This window comes from Bombina bombina, chromosome 10 (genome assembly GCF_027579735.1).
Source record: "Bombina bombina isolate aBomBom1 chromosome 10, aBomBom1.pri, whole genome shotgun sequence".
NCBI classification, from domain to species: domain Eukaryota; kingdom Metazoa; phylum Chordata; class Amphibia; order Anura; family Bombinatoridae; genus Bombina; species Bombina bombina.
In genome coordinates, this window is record NC_069508.1 from 141,919,493 (window position 1) to 141,937,461 (window position 17,969).

Below are 17,969 nucleotides of genomic sequence, written 5' to 3' on the forward strand. Positions count from 1 at the left end.
AAGCCTAGTCCAAAATAAACTGTCATGATTCAGATGCAGAATGTGATTTTAAACAACTTTCCAATTTACTTTTATCACCAATTTTGCTTTGCTCTCTTGGTATTCTTAGTTGAAAGCTAAACCTAGGAGGTTCATATGCTAATTTCTTAGTCCTAAAAGGCCGCCTCTTATCTGAATGCATTTTGACAGTTTTTCACCACTAGAGGGTGTTAGTTCATGTGTGTCATATATAAATAACACTGTGCTTACGCATGTGGAGTTACCTAGTAGTCAGCACTGATTGGCTAAAATGCAAGTCTGTCAAAAGAACTGAGATAAGGTGGCAGTCTGCAGAGGCTTAGATACAAGATAATCACAGAAATAAAAAGTGTATTTATATAACTGTGTTGGTTATGCAAAACTGGGGAATGGGTAATAAAGGGATTATTTTTGTCACTTTGAGTTTATAGAAACTGCTAAAGGATTTTTTTTATTTCTGTATCGTATTTTATTTTTCTCTAAATCTTTCCATTTAGGTTATCATAATTGAAATACACAAAATAAAGTGGCCCACTGTGCAGTTATAGAATTAAATGAGAAAACAAAGGACACCAATTGTCAGCTAAAGTGAATGACACTAGAATATATGTTAGGAAAATTCTTGTGTTAAACGCTTACAGCAGCAAAACAGAGAAAGATAGATTGTCATCTTGTGTAATGAAAACGATCAGGGGTAGTTCTCATTACATTGTAAACTGACAGCAAATGTAGAGGGATAGTAAACACCATTTTATTACAAGACATCTCTGGTCTGTTGATGTAGAATAATATATCAGCAAAATCTAAACATTTTTAAAACAAATTAACATACTTTTTACTGCAATTCCTTTTTTTATTTTTTTTTCTAACAGCCAACCACCATTTGCCTTATTTGGAGAAGTGAATCTGGGCTTTAGTCTGCAGCCAACAAGAATAGCCACTGTTATGAAGTTAGCATAAAGAACATTGTTTTACAGTTGTTATGTGTTAAAAGCCAATTAGGAAAATATATGTGGCAGGGTTAGCCTATAGTCTCAAAAATAGAAAACCTCAGTTTTCAGAGCTACAATACATGAACAGAAGGCAAAATACATAATGAAAGTATATTGCAGAGTTGTTTCATTATGCATAACTAAAGACTTTTATATAAAAAAAAAATCTCAAGATGTTCAGTGTCCCTTTAAAAGGACATTCAATTACATGTTTCATTAATTAATCAAAAATTATTTACAGCTTTACAAATATCTGCATGCAAAACAAATATTATAAGGGCATTTAAAGCTGCTATTTTGTTAGTAAAATATGCATTATTTTGTAGGGCCTGGGATACACACCGTGAAATGTTATTTTACTTCCTTCCTTTGTTGTGACCAATTATGCACAGATTCAAATGAGTTCATGTACATATTAGCCAATCACATGCAATATGTAGAAATGCCAGTGTTCTACATTTTGTGGAATTCACTCCAGCTGCTAATATTTAGAGTTACAAAAAACCTGTTGATGACACTTGCGTGTCCAACTCTAGGGGGTGCTCAACGGAACAAATCTACTGGTGAAATGTGTACAAACAAATGTGATAGTAAGTATGATGTTAATATCTACAGATTCACACAAATCCAACAGAAATAATCCGTGTAACCAATGTACAATAGACAATTGATAGAAAGTCTCATCTGAGTCCTTAATAGGTATCAATGTATGAGTTGGAAATATCCCAATGTGGTCTTCTGTGATGATGGGATTATACTCCAAACGTGGGTTAATATCTGTAATCACGGCAGCTCTTCTTCATAAAGAACAGCAAATCCTGAATATCTGTGAATGAAGATCACAAAAGAGGGCACCTCCTAGTGTGGTACTGCAAGTAGAACCAACAATAACATATCTTGTGATAGAAATATACTCACAAAATGAGCAGCACCCAATGTGCTAAGTGATGCAAGCTGAGATCTCACAGTTTCCCAGCGAACTGATCTTCAAGAGGATGTGGAGGCTCAAGTGTGCCAGGGAGTGGTCCAATAAAGCTCAGGCTTCCATAAAGTTCAACTCATTTTGTGAGTATATTTCTATCACAAGATATGTTATTGTCAGTTCTACTTGCAGTACTACACTAGGAGGCATCCTCTTTTGTGATCATTATTCACAGATATTCAGGATTTAATATTTAGAGTTAATTTACAGGAAAATAAATAATGAATGTGCATTGGAAGTTTTTTGGATTATGCAATTTTGTTTTTAGTTTAATGTCCCATTAATTGTGTGGAAAAGGTTTGGGGAACCACTGAAAATACGCATGCGTAGAGACACACACAAACATGCACATGTGTGTAAAAATATATATATATTTAATATTTAACATAACAGGTGAACTTTTTCTTGTGTAGCAAATGAACATATACATTTGTTTAATGAAAACAAATGTAAATATTCCCCAAATATTTAGTATTTGTTTAGTTTAAAACCAAACAAATTTTGAATAGCAATGGCAACAAATATTCAAAATATAATATTTGTTTAATATTTGTTATGAAAGTTTCGACTGAACCAAATCTTTCACCCTTGCACACCTCTACGTCCTACTAATATTTATTGGTAGCATGGTTTTTTAATACTAAAGTTCATTGTCCGATAAATATGAATGCCCATTGTGGCTAGTAGCCAATGAGTATTAATAGGAAGCACCAATCAGTCAATAAACATTTGTAGGTTTTTGGCCAGGGAGATTGCCAAGGGGACCTGTTAGTACTGACACAAAGGAGGTTGTAGGAATCGTGTGCAATCAGATCACTTTTTATTAAAAACTTATATTAAAACAAAGTATAAGCAATGCTTAGCTTCAATTCTTAGTGGTTCATTAGTTGCTAAAGATGCATACACTGTCAGGGAGATAGATCACTGTAATCACAGAAGGAACTCCATCTCCATCTAATCAGGTGACAAACACTTTGTGAAAGATGTTTCAGCAAAGCCTCCTCTCAACATCTGCTTGTTCAATTATTGTTCTGCTTGGAAGCAGCACTGCTAATAAATCTGGCAGGTTTCTGTGTTCAGTTAGTCACTATTCAGGTTTTATCAAGCTGCATTTAGACTATCTCAATCTTCTTTTCAATTTGCTCTCAGTTCTGTTAAGTATCAGAGAGAGAGAGCCCACAGCTACTACCCCACTTTTTCTCTCTCTAGAAACACACCACTAGACATCAATAGAACCACCAAATTGTTTTAAACACAATGAACAGTATATTAAAGGACCATTAAGTATAGTACACTTGAAAAATCACCAAGTGCATAATAAAAATACAATGACATTCCACTTAGTATGAATTTTAAATGAGCAGTAGATTTTTTTTTCTGATAAATTTCAAAATTTTCTTCAAATTGCCATGCCCCCTGTATCATGTGACACCCATCAGCCAATCCCAGAATTGTTTCTGTATACACTGTAAAGTTTTGCACATGCTCAGCAGTAGCTGTTGCCTAAGAAAGTGTACATATAAAAAGACTGCACAATGTGATAATGCAATTACATTTGAAAGTCACTTAAAACTGATGCTCTATCTGAATATTAAATGTTCAGTTTTGACTTTAGTGTCTTTTTAAACAAGCAGTGAAGTAGCCATCTTTCCTGCACAGTGTTTTGACAAATATACGTTCATTTGTCATAATAAAGTTGGTTTCTCTTAGTGCTACTCAATACTGTGAGCCTATTTCTGTTTATGTCGCACGCGGAGCAGGAAAGCCAAACAAGCTGTATTTTCTTGCCGCAATATTAAAGGGACATAATACTCATATGCTTAATCACTTGAAACTGATGCAGTATAATTGTAAAAAGCTGACAGGAAAATATCACCTGAGCATCTCTATTTAAAAAAGGAAGATGTTTTACCTCACAATCTCCTTAGCTCAGCAGAGTAAGTTCTGTGTAAAAAGTTATACTCAGCTGCAGCCCAGCTGCAGGTAAAACAAATAAAGAAATGAACAGCAGCCAATCAGCATCAGCAGTGCTGAGGTTATGAACTCTTTTACTGTGATCTCATGAGATTTCACTTAACTCTCATGAGATTTCATTGTTACACTGAATAGGGAAATAACATGAGTGCACAAGACTCATCCTTTCAGCTGTCCCGGGACAGACATACTGATTTGCTGCTTAGAAATCCTTTACAATGGGATGTGGCTACTGAGGAACGTTTGAGGTAAAATATCTTTCTTTTTTACATAGAGATGTTCAGGTGATATTTTTTAGTCAGCTTTTTACAGTTATGCTGCATCACTTTAAAGTGTTTAAACATTTGGGTATTATGGCCCTTTAATTTTACCTCTAAAAGAAAACTTTAATGAACTAATAATGTATTAACTGCTTGATTAATTATTTGTGTACGGAATCAGGAAAACTTTCCAATTCCTTACAGTATGTTTAACTATTAGTGCAATTTTTAGTACAATTAGTATGATGTAAAGAAAAAAGAAAACGTCTTTATAAGTTCTCCTAATAATCAGTGTTCACAACAGTTTATCAATGGAGGGAAACTAAACATAATTTTTGTTTTATTTTTTCTTCGGGTAATCCATGCCATGTTTTATTATTCCCTATCTATATCCTGCTTTTTAATGTTGAAATTAGTTTAAGTGGCTCTTACTGTAAATGTTCAGGAGACTTACAGATAGGGATAGCATTCTAAAAGGTTTGTTTACCAATAAAATATTTTTGCAGAACAAATGGTATATTCACTAAGCAGAATGTAGGACTCAAATAAAAATGGTGTTGTTTGTTTGACCAAATTTGCCAAAACCTCCCATAATGCCCACTTATGACTTCTGCAAGTGAAGACAGTGTTTTCCAAATTTTGGAAGCTTCTGAGAATCTTGTCCATAATTGAATTTGTGCCATTGAGGAAGCATTGAAATTGTATCAGATACTATAAAAATTACCAAAAATCTGAGGAATACATACATTGGAATCTTAGATATAAAAGTTCCAATAATTAAAGGGACATAATACTCATATGCTAAATCACTTGAAACTGATGCAGTATAACTGTAAAAAGCTGACAGGAAAATATCACCTGAGCATCTCTATGTAAAAAAGGAAGATATTTTACCTCACAATTTCCTCAGCTCAGCAGAGTAAGTTCTGTGTAAAAAGTTATAACTCACCTGCTCCCAGCTGCAGGTAAAAAAAAAAAAAAAATGAAGTAATGAACAGCAGCCAATCAGCATCAGCAGTGCTGAGGTCATGAACTCTTACTGTGATCTCATGAGATTTGACTTAACTCTCATGAGATTTCATAGTAAACTTCCTTTACCTGATTGGTGAAATAATATGAGAGTTCAACAGGCTCATCCCCTAAGCTGTCCTAGGACAGACACACTAAAATGCTGCTTAGAAATCCTTTACAATGGGAGGTGGCTACTGAGGAACTTTTGAGATCAAATATCTTTCTTTTTTACATAGAGATGTTCAGGTGATATTTTCTAGTCAGCTTTTTACAGCTATGCTGCATCACTTTCAAGTGTTTAAACATTTGGGTATTATGGCTCTTTAATGTCTCCAATGTTATGTTTTTGACATACTGTATATTTGTATTACTCATTGCTGCCAATAGCAATTACAAATGTATTAACTTGTAGACGTTTTATTGAATTATTTTTACTATATTCGTACAATGCTCTATGCTGTCTGCACTAATACGATTTCACTTCGTATTCTATTAGTCATTTTATTTTAATTTACTATTGGCATTTGTTACACTGCTAAGTAATGCTGCTATTTTATAGATGTATTGTTATTTATATTTGTTGTAAACATAAGAACGAAATAAATAATCTTATAAAAAGTGGCTTATTTAAAACGACAAAGAGAATGAGAAAGAAAGAAAAGATCTTTAAGCTCTAACAAATGAAAAAGAGAAAGAAAGAATTGTAATATAGATGAGTTAATTTTTGTGTTTTTTTCTATTCTTTTAAACCATCATGAAAACATTTATTATACCTAGGGACCATTTTAAAGACCTTTAGTTGTGAAGCATTAAAAAAAAATTGCTTGCAGAGGATGGAGGTATCAAAGGTATAACTGTCTCTGGGCCTTTCCATTGTCTCCCAGTCATGCATTATTCTTGTATCAGCTCATAAGCACGCTTTATTACAATTCAGAGCTGATACTAGAGAAATTCAAGGCTGCATGATTTTGGGGAACAGTTGAAAGTACCAGAGGTGCATTCAGCACTTACAAATTTGTCTCACAAGAAGTTTTAATTCAGGTAAGTGCTTTTTTCACAGTCTATGGTCTTTGAAAGGTGACTTAGGCATTTAGGGAAGTTTGTCATATTAAGGCAAGCTTTTTGATAGTTAGGTTTTATTAAATTGAAGTTTGGCCAGTTTATTTAAAGTGATTGTAACGTTTAATGAATTAAAACCCAGTATTATTATTATCATTTAGTTATAAAGCGCCAGCAGATTATGCAGCGCTATACAAAGAATAAAAAAACATTACAGTAATACACAAACAAGTACAGTAGGGGTAAATAACAGTTGTAGGTGCAATAATTCATTTATACAAAAGGAGAGGAATGCCCTGCCCTTGAGCACATCAGTAGAAGTTCACTTTAAACACAAATTGGCCTACAGGTAGAGAGGCTCTCAAGCTTACAATCTAAAGGAGAGGGAATGGTCACAGAAGGTAAGGGAGAAAGGAAATATGTCTAATATAAGGCAAAGTGAACTGAGAGTGAGTGATGACATGGGGGGGGGGAGTGTGTGGTGACTGAGCAAGTGAGGTTTGGAAACGTTTAAAAGAATGTGGTAAAATGTCAGTTCAAAGGCTGTGAGTCTGAAGTGGTTTCTCTATCCTGGATTATTAGTGACAGCTGCACATAATTACTGTTAAAAGGTGTGTGTATATATTAAGGTAAACAATAGGGTGGGGGTGGTGGGAAGGGATTGGAGGGCTAGTGCTTGCAAATCTGGAGTCTGATAGTAGGTGTGAGGCTTGTAAAATGTTGCAAATCTGGAGTCTGATGTTAGGTGTTAGGCTTGTAAAATGTATCTAAATATGATCTTAAAAACATGGGCACTTTAATTCATTAAACTTTACAAAGACGCTTCTTTTTCTACATACTTAGCATTTTGTTACGGTAAACAAACCGCCGATCCTCCGCACGCGTCTCCTTCTGAGCATATTGATGATGAATCTGGCTTCCTCCAATCATTGCGTGCCACCTTTGACGCCCAGCTCGTGGAGCATGCGACAATTGGAGAATGCCGGATTCGTCATTTATATGCTAAATGCAGAAGGATATGTGGGCGATGGATCAGCTGTATGTTTACTTTAACAAAATGGTAAGTATTTAAAAAAGAAGAGTCGTTGTAATGTTTAATGACTTAAAGTGCACATGTTTTTAAGATTATTTTTTAAATAATGGGCTTTAAATCATTAAACTTCACAATCACTTTAAGTGCTTGACATTAGGGTGTTTTTAAAGAATACAAGTGTGGTCATACAATAATTTATTTGGTTAATTAGATATAAAAATGAAAATCTGTACAAGTAAAACATTCTTGTGTTGCTAGATATTAATATACTTTATTTTTGTTTATTTCTACAGCTCCAAGTACAGCCCAATATGGAATAACTGGAAGTGCTGAAATCCTTTTTTCGTGTTGGTACCTTGTGTTGACTCTGTCTTCTTTCATCAGCACAATTTACCTGAAGAACGTCATTGTACAATAAATATAAAGAACCATAAAATGCTTTACAGATTTCTATAAAAGTGCTGATGACAGGATGCAATCTGGTACATTTTGTTTGAAGCAGTGTGAGATATAATGAACAGTACATACTTGGAAACGTACGGCTTCTGTAGAATTGCTCACTATGTAAATACCTTGATTTTCCCCTTTTTGATTAGCTGCATTACGTTGTGAAGCAGTTCACATTGTCCTTTTTTCTTCTTAAAACGTGAAAGCTCTGAAATTAATTTTAGAGGATATTAATTGTGATTTCATGTTTATAATCTACCAATTTTCAAAACCATTCAGTTATAGTCAGAGACCCTAGGCGCAGACTGCAGTTTACAAATAAATAAATATTGCGGTCACAAGATAATACGCTTTGAAGCTCTAAGGCACGTGTTCTGTTGCCATTTTTTGGAAATAAGATTTTGAACTCATGTGTATCAAAGATTTTTTCCATTTTTATTACAAAAAAAATGATTGCCTTCAAAAGATTATTCCTGTTACATTTAGCTAGATCTACTGCAAGTTTAATATTTGGATATCAAACAAATCAGTATTATAACAAAAAAAAACTGCATGGTGCAGTTTAAATTTATACTTGTATGTTTCGCATGGGTGTGCCTTCATAAACCTTTTTTTATTATTATTTTTTTTAATCAGAAGGGAATTTCCTAGCTTAAGGGGTCAGCCTATAAAAAATATTAAATGTACAGAGCATATTTTTAGGAGTTCATATCATGTAATCAACCAAGTGTGAAAGAATTTTATGTATGCTAATGAACATATCCATACCTTATTGTTTATAATCATTGTACCTTATCCCATGCAGAGAATACAAGTCTGCAGATTCTATAATGTAACATTCTTTTGTTGGCACTTAACATAACCCAAGTTGAGAGCGCAATAGTGTCTATTGCTTACACTTGGCAACTGGCATCTACTTCATATATTTTGCAGATCCCTAATTATAGCACAAGTCTCATATGTGTTTGTGATTTCAGAGCTATTTTCTTTTCAAAGTATTATTTAAAAAAAAAATCTTTAAAAAAAAATGTTGTGCAAATGAGAATGTGAAAATTCATTTTATCATCCAATACTCCATAAAATCTGTATTGTTTTGCACTTGATTTTGTACTGAATTTGTGAAACTAGCTAAAATAGTTGAGAAAAAAAGTGGATATATTTGGAAATGGGTCTACTCAGCGGAAAATAAAACCCTGGTAAAATCAGTTATGTGTTTTAATGTGTTGGTGATCTAAGTTACGTGAATCATGCATTATTTTTTTATATGTATATATATATATATATATATATATATATACACACATACCCTTATATAGTGTGTATCAACTATTAATGACTGCAGCACACAAGCATTGTATTCAAAACAAATGTTAAATGATTTAAAGGAATAGACTAGTCAAAATTAAACTTTCATGATTCAGATAGAGCAGGCAATTTTAAGCAACTTTCTAATTTACTCCTATTATCATTTTTTCTTCTAAATGTAGCCACCAATCAGCAAGTGCTACCCAGGTGCTGAACCAAAAAATGGGCTGGCTCCTAAGCTTCCATTCAAATAAAGATACCAAGAAAATGATGAAAAATTGATAATAGGAGTAAATTAGAAAGTTGCTTAAAATTGCATGCTGTATCTGAACCATGAAAGCTTAATTTTAACTAGAGTATCCCTTTAACATAATTTAATTTGTAAACTTATTTATAAAGCAATTCAGCAATACACCACTGGAATTCATGTTCTTTGCCAAGGCTATTAGGGACAAAAAAAAAAGAAATTGCACTCTAACATAAGTAATCACTTTGTAGAATATTCCAAGGCTATTTAATTTCCACCTTACGTATATTAGTATGTGTGGCCTCTCTTGAAGAAGTGAAACACCGTTGTCACAGGTAACTTTATAGCAAAAACAGGAAAAAATAATAATGACTGTATATCCCAATGTTGTTTTATTTTCCTTGATTAAACATTTTATTTTTAAATTTGTGTTTAATGTAATTGGATTCCACACACAAACATGTGAGGTTTAGTCCCTCATTAGAATGTTTGCCTCTGATACAGCAGATACATTGTGAGTGTGACATAATGTACGCTTCATATGAACAAATTCTTCAACTTGACAGATGTTTCTTATATATGTTAAAATCTATATAGCAGAGATACAAACACTAAGCAAATTGTTGAATAGACAGATGCATGTAGTTATTTTGCTGTATGGCAAAAGCAAATTAATCTTTTAGGTTCTAGTAAAGAATATTGTGCATTTGTTTCGTTATGGATGCATATTGGTAACAAAAATATGGATATTCGCTATGCTTTTAAATTTTTTATATCTGAACGAAAGCCCAAACTAATTTAAAGAGAACGAAATTTGTTAGTATACATTGGTTTCATTATAATTAGCTTTAAAAGATAAACTGCTTACCTATAGAGCTCCATTTATGAAGCTCCAATATGAGTTTTGGAGCCCCAAAGAAGTGTCACAAAACACATCAAAAATACATATTCTAAATATGTACAGTATGTGCATATATTTATGTATTTATATGTGTACATACAGTATGTATTTGCAAACATATATACACATACAAACACAAATACATACAAGCTCTCATAGGACAGCCAGAGACACTCTCACTCTCCAATAGGCTGGGAACCAAAAAGGGCGTGACCATGACATCACTCACCCCCCTGTTCGTATCAAGTCTGTCAAAACAGAAACAACAACAAGAAGTGCCAGCGATATGTGACCCAAACTAACGATCACGTAACTATAACAGTAATATAAATCCCAAACCTATGCACTGTGATATATATGTATAAGCATCATCAGGCACATGCACCATCCAGTTAGTAAGACCAACACGAAACCTGATAATCCGAGAGATAGCCTGTCAAAAAACTCAGCGTATTATCCACCTGCATCTCATTGCCATATGTGTTCAGAATCTGGTTATATACCCAAAGTAAGTGTGCCAAGCCAACCCCTAAATTCTTATAGGAATCGTCGGGATTCCTCCCATCTCATGTTTAAAAAGAACCCACACCTCACCTTAATATTCAGGCTCCATTATGAGCATCATCAAATAGTAATACATTTATGCATGCCTGTCAAAACAGAAACAACAAGAAGCACCAGCGATATGTGACCCAACCTAACGATCACGTAAACTATAACAGTAATACAAATGCCAAACCTATGCACTGTGATATATGTGTATAAGCATCATCAGGCACACGCACCATCCAGTTAGTAAGACCAACACGAAATCTGATAATCTGAGAGATAGCCTGTCCAAAAACTCAACGTATTATCCACCTGCATCTCATTACCATATGTGTTCAGAACCTGGGTATATACCCCAAGTATGCCAAGCCATTCCCTATTTTCTTATCGGAATTGTTGGGAATCCTCCTATCAACCCCCACCTCACCTTAATATTCAGAATCCATAATGAGCATCATTAAATAGTAATACATTTATGCACCGTTCATAGTCTCTATCATACACTCAGACCCCTATGTACTACTCGATGTGCCAGAGTCAAGGGACAACATTGTGCCAACCCAAACCTGTTCCAAAAGCATAATAAAACATCCCAACTCTTGAACATCATACCATACCAAGAAGTCCCACAAGTTTAGCAGGGCTCAGATCACATGAGCCCCCCCCTTGTTAAAATGACCTACAGACCTATATGCGTAATCCAGGAGCCAATATTTTCCATTGGGATATACCCAATGTAAGAGTGCCTGATGTCCAACATACCAGAACTCCAGGCATGCCTTCAGAATATCTGAACACAAGTCAAAGTTAGGGTCTAAATCAAAATCATAGACCACCGTCCATTATACCAAAGGACTATTAGATACCTCATAGGAAATTCAACACACAAAATCTCCAATATTACAACCTCAAAAAGTCACTGCTCTCCTAAACCAGAATCAAGCTGTGGGGTAGTTGATAAAGATCTTAACACAGGTCTACGTCACTATCAAGTATCATATCACCCCCAGATGGGAGGCATTCTGCTATAAATAAACACCTTTATGCTACTCAGTTTACACCTAAGAGACATATCAACAATCATCCCATAGTGAACAACTTGGAAATATTAACTCTACATAGTAATGGATAGCCACCAATGGTCCATTCATCACCACAACCAAAAGAACAGGGACTAGTTTATTACCCAGCATGGGACCAGTGTTGTGGAATCACGAACACAATGTGCAAATAACACAAGAATGAATGTGATAAAAACAAACATATAAAGAAACATTAATTAAAAACAGTAGACGAATCTCTGAATTAAAAGCTAATATTCCTATCCTAGCCTAATACATAATATACAATCCACTGGGAACCACCTTAATGGGAACCAACGGTGTCGTAACATTATAATCATGTAATAATGTACTCTCATTTAACGAATATGGAGGAGGACTCTCTTATATGTTCCTATTACAGGGATAGCTAATTTCTCAGAGGAAGGCCTGCCAGCCAGTATGTACATTCAGGCCCCTAGGTGTCAAAGTTCCCAACTCCTGTATCCATCTGGCCTCCTTCTGCAATAATATCTTCACTCTGTTGCCTCCTCTTCTCAGAGCCGGCACATGATTGATTATCCAGAATCTTAAATCCTTAACTGTATGGCCTTTTTCTAAGAAATGTCGAGCCCCCGGTTGGTCCGATTTCCCACTTTTGAGAGCAGTTCTTATGCTGGACCGGTGGTTAGCCATTCAAGTTCTGGCATCATCAATGGTTTTCCCAGTATAGAACAGCCCACAGGGGCAATTGAGGAGATAGATGATGAATGGTGTTGTGCAAGTGAGGAAGAAATGGATCTTGTACTTCATCTTCTTCTCTGGGTGTTGAAACGTATTCCCTGTGTGCATGCTGTTGCATGTCATACAACTTGTGCATTTAAAGCAACCTATTTTCTTTTTAAGCCACATCTGTTTGTCGGTCACTGATGTTAGATCAGTCCTCATAAGGGTATCCCTCAAACTTCTACCCCTCCGGTACACCAGATGGGGTGCCCCCCACTTCATAAATGGCAATGAGGTGTCCACTTGAATTAGCTTGCACTCTTCCTTAATTGCTCTCGTGACTTGATGTTGGTCCGGAGTGTAGGCTGTAACAAATGTAAGTTGAGGGGTGGTGTCTGCTTTACCCTTATCGATCCTTGTCTCCTTGTGAGTTACCTGTTCACACATAGTCAGGAGATGTTTTCTCTTGTATCCACGTTGGGTAAATCTTTCAATCATCTCTGTTAGTTGCACTTTGCACCTCTCCGGATCAGTATTGTTCCTCTTCACTCTTTGGAATTGAGCCTTCGGTATATTCCAGATCAAGGCCGGTTTGTGACAGCTGTTTGAGTGTAGAATCGTACTTTTCCTGAACAGAGTGGTACCTAGTACCCCATTGTTTTTGAACACTCTCACGTCCAGGTAATCCACAGTATCAGTATTTACAACATGTTGAAATCTGATGGTTCTTTCAAGGGTATTCAATGTGTGAATCCATTTCTCAAAAGAACTCACATCACCTTGCCAGATCAGAAACACATCATCTATGTATCTACAATAGAATTTGATGGACGACATTTTGTATACATTAATTACAGAGGTTTCATACTCAGCCATATATAAATTAGCTAGCGATGGGGCCACATTCGACCCCATCACTGTACCGGCAATTTGTAGATAAAATTTGTTTTCAAAATGGAAGAAATTTCTTTCCAAACAGATTGTCAGCAGTTCAATCAAGACATATTCAGGTGGGCCGATATACGGCATGCGTCTCAAGCAATTGGCAACCGCCATGATACCTGCTCCATGCTTGAGACATCCATGGTGACTAGGAGGTCAGTCTCATTGATATTCACCAACTGGTTGATACTTTGGATGAATGTGGTTGAGTCCTGCATATATGACCTCATGCGCTTAACCATGGTCTGAAGCCAGTGATCTACAAATTCAGCAAGAGGTTGTAGAAGTGATCCTCTAGCAGAGACTATAGGTCTCCTAGGGGGGCATCTCATGTCCTTATGAATTTTTGGCAGCATGTATATAATTGGAGTAATGGGGAACTCCCTCTGAAGGAACCAAGCCTCTTGTTCAGAGATCACCTCTGCTGTTTCCATTCCTATATCTTGCTGTCGATTTCACGTTTAAGGGTCAAGAAAGGATTGCTATGCAGCATGGTATAAGTGGTACTGTCCGAGAGCTGTCGGGTGATCTCTTTTTTGTAGTCATCCATGTCCATCACCACCACAGCTCCTCCTTTATCTGCAGGGCGTATCACGATTGTGAAATCCTCACTAAGTGACCTCAATGCTCGTCTTTCCTCCTTAGATAAGTTGTCATGTTGTCTTTTAATAGTCATAGATTCTTGAGTCAACCGTGTAAAATAGTTGGTATAGGTAGTGATTGAAGAATTATTAGACATGGGATCAAAGTTTCCTGCTGTTCTGAATCTAGAAGAGACACTTCATTTCCAAAATATTCTCTTAGACGGAGTGATCTCCTAAATTTCTGAATATCAATATATGAATTGAAGGCATTTTGTTTTATAGTAGGTACAAATGATAGTCCTTTGTTTAATAGCGATATCTCAGCTTTGTTCAATGGTCTGGTACTAATGTTAATAACATTATTTTCTATCTTCTCTGGATTGAGGGGTGGGGGGGGAATGCCCCCCCGCCTCGTGTGCGGCCGGGTCCTTGTCCTAAAAAATGACTAGCTGATGAATAAGGTGCCAAAGAAGGTTTTGCAGCTGTTTCCTCTCCGGAATTATCCCATTGTTGTTGGCTATTGGTACCTCTAGATCTAGTCATGACTCCCCTAAAAGTGGGAATTTTGGGATTCATAAAGCTTTCTGGGTCAGAATTATCTCCCGAGCTCATGTCTGTTGTGTTAATGGCTTTCTTTGTGTGTCTTCTCTCCCTTCGGGGCCTGAGGCTATTTCTTTCCTCAGGTGCTAACATCCAACGATAGACACTCTTTTGTGTGTAATCCAATCCCACAGTGTGCAATTTACGGTTCTTAAAGGAAATCAACTCTTGTTTATATGCTTTAACCTGTTTGGTTAATTTATCAAGCCAATCACATGAGATATCAGAACTCAATTTATTAAGTTTTTCATTCTCAAAGGTTCAGATCTCTATTCTAACCTCCTGTAGTAGTCTTCCTTCTTCTCTAATCACCAGCAGCATTAACTCGAATGAACACTTGTTCAGAATTTTGCACCAATTATTGCAAAACTCGGTGCTTGGTCTCCCAATTGTGGGAACATTTCTGATCCTAAACCCTCTTGGTAGCATTCTTTTCCTATGATATTCAGATAAGTAGGTACCATGGAGGTTTAGATCAATTTCACGTTGTTTCAACTTGGCCCACATATTATATAGGGATTGATTAGATTCTTCCACCTGTTGTTCTTCAATTGAGACAAATCTAATCAGGTCAGCATCCTCATCGGTGAACATAAAAATGTCCTCATATTTCTCTTCCAGGGTGCCACCCACTGTGGCCGCATCTACCCCAGTGGGGTCATTGCTGGTCTCTATCATATGTTACTGCAAAGGATAGGTCTATATGAATGAAGGGAGGATGTAAACAGGCTGAACCAGCCCCTGTGTGGGTGCACTGTACCGTAGGATGTACAAACAAAGGATTCAAAGGTTATATGCACTCTCACCACCGTCCTACAACTGCCAGGGTGCTCTTTGAAAGTATACAGTAGGAAATGAAGTGAAGCACTCAATGGTCTTTGAATATCAACGTGAAATATTTATTTTGTGACGTTTCGGGACCTCAGAGTATACAAATAAGCAAACTTATAAAGGCCTGTAGGCCCCTCTCCAGTCTGGTCACCAATCCATGGAAACCATCTGCAAAAGGGTTAAACCATATCTGTAGCCCAAACCAATAAAATAGTTAATTATATCCTAAACTTGTGAAAAACAAATATCAAATAAACATAAATGTAATACAGTGTATACTTTACTTATAACAGTGTGTGTGTAAATCTAATATGTGTATAATGATCCCACAATAAACAAAACACCCAGCAAGTTATTGCCCCCGGTTAAATATCAAAATGGACGGGTCCTTGTTATTATTGGATCATTACCAATACCGTCCATTTCACAGGTAATCATTTGTTAAACATTGTCTTGGCAACGTTAGTAAACCGTCAGGAAAACCACTCACAGTGCAAGTTGCCTCATCAGCATAACATCGCACCATGACCAACAGTCTAGCCCCAGCGTTCAAGACTTATTTCGAGTCACAGTTAGTCTCTATGTTGCTCAGATCATATAGCCATATCACACTCCTACTATAATACCAACACCATATCGGCATTATAATTCAATGGAGGCCACTCCCCCAAGCTCTCATAGGACAGCCAGAGACACTCTCACTCTCCAATAGGCTGGGAACCAATAGGGGCGTGACCATGACATCACTCACCCCCCTGTTCGTATCAAGCATGTCAAAACAGAAACAACAACAAGAAGCGCCAGCGATATGTGACCCAACATAACGATCACGTAAACTATAACAGTAATATAAATCCCAAACCTATGCACTGTGATATATGTGTAAAAGCATCATCAAGCACACGCACCATCCAGTTAGTAAGACCAACACGAAACCTGATAATCCGAGAGATAGCCTGTCAAAAAACTCAGCGTATTCCTTGACTCTTAAACGTGAAATCGACAGCAAGATATCGGAATGGAAACAAGCGGAGGTGATCTCTGAACAAGAGGTTCGGTTCCTTCAGGGGAGTTCCCTATTACTCCAATAATATACACGCTGCAAAAAATTCATAAGGATGTGAGATGCCCACCTGGGAGACCTATAGTCTCCGCTAGAGGATCACTTCTACAACCTCTAGCTGAATTTGTAGATCACTGGCTTCAGCCCATGGTAAAGAGCATGAGGTCATATATGCAGGACTCAACCGCATTCATCCAAAATATCACCCAGCTGGTGAATATCAATGAGACTGACCTCCTAGTCACCATGGATGTCTCAAGCTTGTATACGGTGATCCCGCATGGAGTAGGTATCATGGCAGTTGTCAACTGCTTGAGATGCATACCGTATATCGGCCCACCTGAATATATCTTGATTGAACTGCTGACAATCTGTTTGGAAAGAAATTTCTTCCATTTTGGAAACAAATTTTATCTACAAATTGCCGGTACAGCGATGGGGGTGAATGTAGCCCCATCGCTGAGGAATTTATATATGGCTGAGTAAGAAACCTCTGTAATGAATGTATACGAAATGTCGTCCATCAAATTCTATTGTAGATACATAGATGATGTGTTTCTGATCTGGCAAGGTGATGTGAGTTCTTTTGAGAAATGGATTCACACATTTGAATACCCTTGAAAGCACCATCAGATTTCATCATGTTGTAAATACTGATACTGTGGATTACCTGGACGTGAGAGTGTTCAAAAACAATGGGGTACTAGGTACCACTCTGTTCAGGAAAAGTGAAGATCGTAACACGATTCTACACGCAAACAGCTGTCACCAACCGGCCTTGATCCGGAATATACCGAAGGCTCAATTCCAAAGAGTGAAGAGGAACAATACTGATCCGGAGAGGTGCAAAGTGCAACTAACAGAGATGATTGAAAGATTTACCAAATGTGGATACAGGAGAAAACATCTCCTGACCATGTGTGAACAGGTAACTCACAAGGAGAGGAGACAAGGATCGATAAGGATAAAGCAGACACCACCCCTCAACTTACATTTGTTACAGCCTACACTCTAGACCAACATCAAGTCACGAGAGCAATTAAGAAAGAGTAGAAGCTAATTCAAGTGGACACCTCATTGCCATTTATGAAGTGGGGGGCACCCCGTCTGGTGTACCGGAGGGGTAGAAGTTTGAGGGATACCCTTATGAGGACTGATCTAACATCAGTGACCGACAAACAGATGTGGCTTAAAAAGAAAATAGGTTGCTTTAAATGCACGAGTTGTATGACATGCAACAGCCTGCACACAGGGAATACGTTTCAACACCCAGAGAAGAAGATGAAGTACAAGATCAATTTCTTCCTCACTTGCACAACACCATTCATCATCTATCTCCTCAATTGCCCCTGTGGGCTGTTCTATACTGGGAAAACCATTGATGATGCCAGAACTTGGATGGCTA

At 36.7% G+C, this 17,969-nt stretch overlaps 1 protein-coding gene across 2 annotated transcripts in view; it reads left to right on the plus strand.

The window, feature by feature from the left end:
* NEGR1 (neuronal growth regulator 1) overlaps window positions 1–8,981 on the plus strand; it is a 979,779-nt gene extending 970,798 nt beyond the window's left edge. For both annotated transcript variants that reach the window (XM_053693351.1, XM_053693352.1), the window contains one exon: window positions 7,623–8,981. In XM_053693351.1, the coding sequence (XP_053549326.1) occupies window positions 7,623–7,747 (125 nt within the window). In that variant the 3' untranslated portion in view covers window positions 7,748–8,981. The remainder of the gene's footprint in view (window positions 1–7,622) is intronic.
* Window positions 8,982–17,969: the final 8,988 nt, after the last annotated feature.